Source organism: Echinococcus granulosus, assembly GCF_000524195.1.
Source record: "Echinococcus granulosus chromosome Unknown EG_S00020, whole genome shotgun sequence".
Taxonomy (NCBI): domain Eukaryota; kingdom Metazoa; phylum Platyhelminthes; class Cestoda; order Cyclophyllidea; family Taeniidae; genus Echinococcus; species Echinococcus granulosus.
Genome location: NW_020170400.1, coordinates 283461 through 293741, shown reverse-complemented (window position 1 = coordinate 293741; position 10281 = coordinate 283461). Strand labels below are relative to the sequence as shown.

General features: G+C 41.0%; 1 protein-coding gene across 1 annotated transcript; it reads right to left on the bottom strand. All coding sequences in view use genetic code 11, as the record gives it.

Annotated features, from left to right (window-relative positions):
- Nucleotides 1–1462: 1462 nt before the first annotated feature.
- Nucleotides 1463–9481, bottom strand: EGR_03687 (Cell division protein kinase; the record flags this gene model as incomplete). The annotated part of the gene is made up of 7 exons (XM_024492936.1): nucleotides 1463–1561; nucleotides 6927–7206; nucleotides 8228–8325; nucleotides 8407–8534; nucleotides 8605–8938; nucleotides 8982–9233; nucleotides 9275–9481. The coding sequence occupies 7 exons, from the start codon at nucleotides 9479–9481 to the stop codon at nucleotides 1463–1465; spliced, it is 1398 nt and encodes a 465-aa protein (XP_024352593.1).
- Nucleotides 9482–10281: the final 800 nt, after the last annotated feature.

Genomic DNA, 10281 nt, shown 5'->3' with positions numbered 1-10281 from the left:
TCTTCGCCGTTATCCTCTCGTCCTTGTCCGTTTTGCACTTTCGGAGAATGGACAAACTTTGTACAGAAACACAAGCTGAAATGGATAAACGACGTCAAAGATCTGACAAGATCTCCTCCTTATTGGGCCAATATCTTCTTAAGGGTTGGAGAATGCTCGAAGACTGTTGTCCAGTTTGCGATGTGTGTTTGATATTGCCTTTCAGGATTTTCCCTTACTATTATCAGATTGTGGTTTAGTTTATTTCCTTAGACGATATTGTTAATGACCAAAGATGGAGCTCTGTATTGTGTGGGTTGCTCTGAAGTCGATATTCAACCGTCACAAAAAGTTGCAAAGCATACAATCGACACCGTGAAGTTAAGCGGAAAATCAACTCACAGTAAGACCTCCTCCAACGATGATCCCGGTACTTCACCCTCATCCCGAAAACCTGTCGTGAATTTAGCGAAATCAGAACTTTCAACTAACACGTACGCGATTTTTTTGCATCTTTTAAAATAACTTTTTAAACGCAGGGTGATCACCCTAATTCTTATATTGACTACAGGTCTATTGAGATAAGTACTAACCTGCAATCAGTTGAGTCCATCCTTCACAACAAAATCATTGATTGCTCTCAGCAGCTAACAAAGACTTCCGATCTGGAGGAAATTCGGCGGCTTGCTGTATCCATTAAAGCCCTCTCTGAAGCTTTTATCGTTATCCGAAATTGTTTACATTCGTAATTGTATGCATTTTTATTGTTCATTACTTTTAATAAGAGTTAATCTACATCCGACTCTTACCTTCATCATCACTTGAATGTGTCTTGTTGGCACCGTGGTTGCCCAAGTTAATCCGTTCTTGTTCATAAATTTTGGTTCATTTGCTTTTTACTTCTCTACTTATTTGGAGATTTGATCGGCATTTAAAAAATTTGGCCTCCAAAGACTCGTCAGTGCAGCCGATTCGTCCCAGCAGGGCGGGTTGATTCACCTGGCGTGTGGATTGCGTGTTATCTTCGCGAACTACTGCTCAGAGCCTTGGAGCTTCCCGGTAGTGACTGTAGTGGCTAGGAATCGCTAGTTCTAGTATCATCACTAGTAGGTGCGCGACTTGGTTCTTTTGAAATGCCAACCTTTCCATGATGTGCTTAAGACCTTCTACAAGAGTTACTTCTGCAAGCTCTGGGTTTACTACTCCGTCTACTGCCACCCCGATCAACGGTATTTGTAGTGGCGCATGATAGTTGCGCCACTTAACTGAAACAGGAATCACTCCCCACTTGCTGGGTAGCACCTCTTTCAGTGGACATTAAAACAAGAACCCTATTTGATTTGAGCGCCCTTCTCATCCCAACAGATACAATTCGATAGCCTGCTTCGTAGCTAAAATACATTCCATTTAAAAACAGATAGTACAAAAGGGCGTTCGTATATACAATAGTGGGGTAAAGGAAGGTAACCCTAAAAATCAGCGATCACTGATATCGCGGATAGTTGGGATGTTGTTGTGGCTGTTGCTGTTGAGGTGGCGGTGGTGCCATATTTCCGCCCGGATAGCCTCTCATATTTGCATGCTAAAAACGAATTTTTTTTACTATCAAGCAATGAGTCGAATCGACAAAAAGTTAACAAGTCAGCGATTTGATGTTTACTGAACAGGGAAGAAGCGAACAAGAAACGGCAGCATAACTTGATTTCAAGGTGTGCAAAACTACTGGGCACCCAGAGACATTTGTTAAGCAAGCGATTGTTAGCCATCCGCAAGTGGGCCACTTACTATTCACCTCACACTGCTGCACAGGACATCACTCCAGGCCCGGTAGACTACGCTTAATGCATCACTAACGGGATTATTCACCTGTAAAATCTCCAACCACCAAGGGCGAGGCACACCTACTTGATGCACTACAACTCAAAGGTGTGTAAGGAAACTCCCGCCTCGGAAATACCCAAGGCAAGTGAATCAGTCGAAAGAAAGCCAGATTATAGCAGGACAATGGAAGACCTCATACCGCGAAGCTGAACCGTGGGAAGACTTGAACTTTAGGATCGGACAAAAATGAGGCACTCCCTCGCCCTACATATCTCCTCCATTGACATTTCTTCAATTGCTCATTTCACTTATCTTGATGTCAACCACATGTGAATCCGAATAGACAGCTGGGCGTGAAATGAAAAATGAGATAAGAACAGAGGTGGCTAAACCCAGACCGAGACAAGGTATGAAAAGTTTCTTCCCTCACGACAGCATTTCGCTGTAATGAATGTTTACAGCTTAGTCTCCTCACCATATATAGCCGATTTGTTGAAACAAGGGATTCAGCATCGTCGTAGAATTTCCTCGTTAATTAGCGCCCATATTAAAGAGCTCGCATCCATCAACCGCACTGGTCCCGACTCATCGTCTAGGACGACAAAACATCCCAAGCCGTTGGCGTACCCGCCTTGATTTTGAAATCCAAAAACTTCCCTTACGGTATTCTGAGCTGTTTGTAGAGCAGCATCGCGATTTCATACTGAAATTCACACTCAAAAAGGATGCGATTTTCTGTAGAAAACAATGCTACAATTTTGTCAAATGCAAGATCGAAAAATTTGAACGTCTCTTATTCTAAGGCGAAAGTTTTGTCCATCGACAGTGCAGACATTCAAATGTTAACCAGTGAAAAAAAGATAGGAGAACCGGGAACAGCTCAAACCTAAACTTAAATGGCACGACTCAGGCAATGACTCAAAAATGCATTTCGATCTTTTCTCTAAAAACTACCCCACATTTTAACAAATGAATCGGAGAATAAGACAGGGAACGCGGAAGGAAGAAACAGCGATGAATAAGAAACACCTCCGAAAGCTTAATATTGTAGAGAATCAGGAGTTTCTTACTTCTTTTCAACCACCCCTAAATTTTCTTTCATCACTCCAATACTGGCGGCGAAAAAGGTCACTCAGGAAGGGTAAAGCGGGGGGAGAAGGCGAGAGCAACACCAAGCAATCAATGAAACAATAATAATTCAATTCAAACAAGGAAAACATGTTTCAGGAGTAATGATAGATAGCAAATGGGCTTTGGTAATTGAATGACATTAGGAAACTTTTCTCTTTTAGCTCTCTAAAAGTTTTTGCGCCAAGTTCTCCATATTCTAGAACGCCTCAAAACTCATGCTCTTGTTCGGTTTCTCTAGTTGTCTAGCATCATGTTCATATATAATTTAAATCTGCCGCTATTTCACAATTCTACGAAGGCCAGTCAAAATACATTGGGTATGTGAGAGCGAAACGACTCTGCGTCTCTAGCATTCAACCAGTAAAGACGTGCACACACACACATACACACACATCGTACTTCCAGCTTAATCATAGTGGTCGGCAATAAAGACGTTCTTACTGAAGCCCTTATCGATAGGATCCATACACAAACAAATAGCAGTCTATGGCAAGAAGTGGACCAATTTGTCTTGGGATGGCACATAACTGTGGCTCATCGATACAAAAGTAGCCTTAAAAAGATAACCAAGGAAGGAATGTCAACTCGAAAAAGAGATAAAAGCAACATCTAGTCAATCACCTAATCAGCCAGCAAAGCAACAGTCAACGGTGAACCAACTGAAGCCAATGGAACACATCTCACGGGAAATGGTGGTGGTGGAAGAGGGTAGAAGCACTGATAAGTCTGGGGGTGGGTGGACCCCATGTAGCACCATTCATTCGGGATAGGGGGCGGTAGCGGTGTTGACGATGGCAGTGGTAGGGGAGGGTGAGGAAGAACTGCAGAAGGATAATTCTCACTGACCCTCCCTGACTCTGCCCCTGCTTCTGTCTCCGTGCCAACCAAAAAACATCCCCGCTCGTACTGCAAGATTGTGGAATCCCCGTATTTTTTCGGAATGGAAAGAAAACACGACAGATAGAGGTGAAAGAACCACAGAGCGAAACTTAATCAGTTATGGGAAATTACGCTAGCAAGTGAAAAATTCGCAAGTTTGAACTTTACAGAGCAAAATCCCTTACCGTTAAAATCGGATTCTAAAAGCCCCAAAACCAGAATAGAAAATATGGCATCGTTAAAAGCCTTCCGATCAAATCTCGTGTAGTAAAAAATAAGCAAATGAAGGAAGGTGGTTGAGATTTAGTCCGTTGAAATAAGCACAAGTTCTCAGCAAGCTACAACTTTACAGATTCCACCTTTATTTTTGGATCCAGAGGCAAAAAATCCGGTCCCAGCCTACTCTGTTTCTATCGCATTTTACTTCCAATTTCCTCGTTCGATGTAGCACGTGATATTCTATTCCGAAGAAAAGATGGTAACCACCTGTCTCAGTAAATTTCATGCTCAAGTACACATCTTACGGGCCAGTTTTGACCTACAGGGACTAATGACTCGATCCGAAAGTTCCAGAATTCTTTCCTGCACACATTGGATTAATTAGATTCCAGCAGATGAGGAGTTCACAGTGGAAACCACCGTTTGCAGTCCACACCATACAAAGTTAGCATGGTTCTTTAGGAAAAGACTTAGACTGGAGAGGGTAATAAACTTATGCATGGCCACACTTCATAAGCTATATGAGGGATGAAATCAATTTTATAATTCTCAACAAGGAATAAGCTGCAACTTCAACAAGAATCACCGTCATGGCATAGAATGAGAAAGGCGTTAAGATTATTTGCAGAAAGTGTCTTTAGTTAATTTTCCAACAGTAAACCACTTTGAAAAACACTAACGGAAGCTCATTTTCGATATTATAACTTTACAATAACATAAAAAGATGTAACAAGAAGTTCTATACCCTCAAAGCAAGTCAATAAAGTTACTTCCTTAAATTGTTCAGGACTAGATGGGATGATCACTCTCCGACAAGATGCTCCCTTCAAATGTATATAATTCCAATAAGCTACTCTAGTTACTTTCTGACCCGATTACATGACGAAAAAATCCAATTCTGCAATAGTCATTAAATAAACATGCTATCTGAAGATGAAACACTGTAGCTTCTGTTTTTGGCTGACTGTTACCATGAAAGGGCATTGGGAAGGAAAAATCAGATCAAGTGAACGGATTAGATTCGTAGACTTTATTAATATGTCCATATGCCCTGATAGCATCGTCACGATACAGCAAAGCCACACGTGACAAAGGCGACAACGACAAGCCGCTATCCCAAACACAAAATTGTACTGACTATTATTTCAGTAGCATATTTTGATTTTAAAGTGCCACCTTAATTCGCGCTCAATAGTTGTCAGCGCAAAAGCGTTTATCAAAGTCAAGTGGAGTTGATGTCTGAGTAATCAATGAGTGCAAAGCATTACAGGAATAAAGCAAAATATTAATCAGCCCACGGTTGTCAGTTTACTCAATGAACCAGTGATCAGAGGCATCAAAATCCAACCAGGTAAACGGGCTTTCAGAATTCAACTCGAACCGGTTTTTGTTTACTAACTCGCTCATCAAACGAGTGATCTGTGCAAATAAGACAACAAGTCATCGAGAGCATGAATAACAAGGCAGAAGGGTATATTTTTGCATCAGAAATGGGAATAAGGTCCACATCCGATAGCAATGCACATTTAAAAAGGAGCGCCAGAAAAACAATACCCGTCGGTAAAATAAGAACATTTAGTCAAGTCTGGGCAAATCAAACGCTCAGGTAACGCTTGAAAACAGCGGATAAAAGCATAAAAGCAGGAGCTCTTTCGAAAATGCCTTTTTACTCGAATAAAATGAGTAGAAAAGGAAGGGATAATTAGAAAATCCAACTGAATATAGCTACGAAATAGGTGGAATTTACCTTACCCAAGGAGGCTGAAGAGGCGGAGGAAGGTATTCCTATGTCAAAAAGCCAAGAGCTTAGTACGATCCAGCTGATGCCTATGTCAACAGTCGATTTGTAAATATTCGGGTTGAACGTTAGTTCTCAAAGAACAGGCATTAATCTTTTAGTGGCTGAATCTTCGTGTTCATTGAATATAAATTTGCCGGTCATTTATTCATGTTTTGGGGAAGAGTGGGGCAGATTAACGCGCCAATTAATAGCACCTTAGTAGTTATTTTAAAGATAGTATAAAGTTTTTGGAAAACTTCATCAGAAACAATAGGAATTGATAAGGCTAATACCATCATTGTGGTGGAATGAAGCACTGGAAATAAGGCTGTAGAAACTAGTCTTTTCAGTCTTACTGTTTTTGCAGAAGGAGTTAATGAACGTCAGATTATTTCTGATATGACAAGACTGAAAAACACGAACGCCAAAGGATACACGTAGTAAAAGCATATGCAAGCAGAAAAGCAGTGACCTTATTGAAACGATAACCCCCAATGGAACAAATAAGTAAGGAGGGCGGGGGCCTTATTCAGTAACTCGGGACAAAGAAGCGACTCATCTTACCATAGGAGGCAGAGCTGAGGAAGAGGTGAAATACTGCGCAGCAAAAAAAGACAATGACTTAGTGGGGACTGCATCGAAAAAAAAATTAATATCCTGCTTAATGAATATTTTGCATTAGAAAGTCATTAAAGCTGGTCAAAAAATTGTAGAAAAAACAAGAATGGAGTGGTATAGGGTGATGATTAGTTGGTTAATTGGTGTTGTACCCGAAAATCTGCTCCTTTAAACAGCAACTACATTTAATAAGACGAAGTAAACCCACTTTCTAGTGAAATAGACATTAAAGACCAAATTGCTAGAAAACTGAAATTCGATGCGGAGAAAATTCGTAGTATGGGACTGGGAAGTCAGACTGTGGGAAGTAACTGCGCTAATTAAAAGTTGCAAGTGTCATCAGCATTCCACAAAATCGTTATGAGGAATCACCGACCCTGTGCAGACTAAAAGCCAAAATCCCACTTCGCAAAAAAATGTATGGGAAGCCGGAGACCGTGCCGAAATAACACGACTTGCTGAAAGTAAAATAAGTAGCGCGAATAGTTTGCCACCTTACCATAGGCGGTTGGACTGATGCGGAGGGATAATGCTGCACTGTGTGCATTCCACTTCCTCCAGCCACAACACCACCAGTGGGCTGTTGTTGAACCTTCTGTTGGTGTGGGTGATGCTGTTGTTGCTGAGGTTGCGGTTGTTGTTGTGGCACTCCACCAGTCTTCGCTGCTGCGCCTTGCTGCTGCTGCTGTTGTTGTTGTTGCGGCTGCTTATTGTCATCGGGTTCGTCATCTGCAATGAATTCGCGTTTGGGGTAGGGGATTGGCATACCACCAAAGACGCTGAAAAGAAAGCCATTTAGATGCCAAGTGCAAAGTGAAATGATCACCGACCCCTATCATCTGAGTGTTATGCATGGTTGAAGCACAGGCAGAAATGTGGTCTGAATTACCAGCATGACAAAAAACAATCTCACGAAGCCAACGTCAATTTCCAGATTTGGAAATAGACCAACGAGTGGGTGTTGAAAGTCACTTCACATGGATATCAAATTCTAAAAAAGAATTTACGTATCCCCAGTTTAAAGTTTGATCCTTAAAATAGAAGTACACGCCATCCGAGTACAAAGTGGAAGCGCCAAGATGTTTTAGAGGTGGAATCATACCATATTTGATGGAAGTACGCCCAGGAGACCGTCGTAAAGGAAACGTGGAGATTTTCTGTCCCAAAGGAAAACCAGTTGGTAAACCCCAGATCTAGCTTTCCATGCATTTAATTCAATGTTTTTTTTTTGATCTTCGTAAAGGGATCAAGTTTCAAGAACAGGAAACAAATTTACGAAGCCTCCCTATGAATGCCTGGTTATAAAGCAAATATCCTCAGCTCTTATATCAACCACTTCATAAGGAATCTCAGCTAACTTTATCAAGCTACTAGAATAAGGTAGGAGGGTATACTTTGGGAAACTAGCATCAATTTTCAACTTTGAATGAAACCTAACTATCTTTAGCTTCGACTTCAACGTCTAAAAATGGAATCAACGCGGTGCAAACCTTTTAAAAAGCTGTTATTGAAAGAGATTGCCTGTGGCTACAAAATTAGGCCAAATTATCCACAACGCTTCAACCTATTCCAGACGCAGAAACGGACCATGGAATCGCTAGAAATATTTCGTCGAAATATCTTAGATCGTAGAACCTAATATCGCATTGATATAGGGACACTTCAATCTCCGGGGGATGCACCCAATTGAAGGCATAGCCACCCGACCAAGCCTAAGGCATCCCAACCCCTCCCTAAGTTAACAACATTCCATATACGCACAAATTTGTAGAAATATCCCGGTAGAATGATTAAACTCACTCCTCATTCGGTTTTTCCCCAATTTTGAAATAGTCATGCTTCAAAGCATCTTCAGCTGACGGTCGTCGAAGGGGATCTATAGTCAGCAACGACTGCAGCTGTTCAAAAAAGATGTTAAGAAATTAGACCGACTCAAAGTGAGAGCATAAAGGGGACACTTACCAGAGAAATCTCATAACGTCCCATGTTAACCTTTTTTCCATGAGATAGCCCTCCAGGTAGTACTTGCCATATGCCTTACGAGTTATAGAATCACGCGTCAGCTGAGGAAAATCGGGCATCTTTCGCATATCCGGCCAGACATCATCTATGAAGGAATAACGCCTCAAAAAAGTACAAAATAGGAAGCGTCACCACCGCAGAAACAGCAAACGCACCTGAGGGATACCCCATCACCCGAAATATTCTCTCTAACTGCTCTTTATGATACGGTGTACTGGTTTTAATATCCTCTTGTCGGCAGTGGAATATTGGTTCGTAGGTAAGCAACTCGGCAAAGATACAACCAATAGCCCAAATATCTATAGCCTTTGTGTAATGCCTGGCACCCAATAGTAATTCAGGCGCCCGATACCAAAAGGTAACCACAACTGGGTCTAGATCAGCTAGGGGCTTGAGGGGCTGATAAAAGAGACGGGAGAAGCCGAGATCACCGATTTTGACGCAACCGCGTTCGCTGCCTTCACCCATCACGACTATATTCGCCGGTTTCTGGAAGAATAGGATAAGAATGGTGCAGTTGCAATACACTTACCAAATCACGATGAAGAACCCAGTTTGAATGAATGTAATCGATCCCATTAAGAATTTGATACATCAGACTTTTGACCATGTTCGGGTAAACATTGAATGAGGTCTTATTAACTTTTGCAGTGCGGTGGAATTTAATAATATGCCACAAGTCGTACTCAGCGTAGTCAAACAGAAGCCAAATTTTGCGAGTAGTGTGATTGAGAAATACTCGATGCAAAGTCATGACATTTGGGTGTTTTAGCTCACGAAGAAGCTAAAATGAGAAAAGGTGTAAAAGGGGTAGACAAACCTCACCCCAATTTCGCGGCAAGATGACATCGATAAACCCGTTCCCTCGATTTGTTTGAGTGCGTACTCGCGATCATCTTTTCCGTCTTTGCGTTTGGCTTTAAAAACACTGCCGTAGGTGCCGCGACCGACTTTGCAGCCCTCAAAATCAAAAATGTCCTCGACGCGCTCACGTTTAGCCTCCAACTCACGTTTATACTCAATATCAACCATTTCCAGACTATATGAGTAAAAAAAATAAATGAATGCACCAAAAGTCAATCAGCAAGACAAATGCGTTCTTATTATAGGTGTATGAAAAAGCTAGGGACGTTTTTAATGAAAAACTCAATGTATTAGAACAATGAGGCAGCGACTTGGTATTTTCAAGAGAATAGCAAACTTCAGTCTAATGAATGGGAATATAACCAACAAAATGAGCAGAACTACAAGACTTGACACTAAGTTCAAGCCCTAACAAATTATGTACATGTTTGGAAATGCGGAGAGAAAGATACCAATTTCTAGTTCCTTAACAAGCCAGATACCAAAACCCAGAAATATGAACCCATCTAAAACCTAATAGCGATCACTCAAGTACGAACCCGCAACATATACTTATCTAAACAACAGAGAGTATTCGAATTCTTGCATTTACAATTGCACATTAAACCAACTACGCTTGTAGTACCTAATTTTATATTTTGTGCAATTTGTTCATAATGGTAAAATAAAAAACGTAACACGCAAAGGTAAGGAAACTAGTGTAGTTAACTCAATGTAGTCTGTTTTATAGAGAAATTCTTTCCCCTTTAAAGTATAGTGTGAATTTCTAAAATTCATTGTACTCTACGCCTGGAGATATTGATCATTTTCTGTTTTTGCTTGCACAATGAATTTCTTGTACGTAAAAACAGATATATTTTGTTCGGCGCGTTTTGTAAGATTTTCTCTATCGTGTTACCTTTTCTTCGACATTCTGAATTTGCGGTTAAATTTCACATTCTGTGGTATGTGTAAGTGACCTGTGCTTT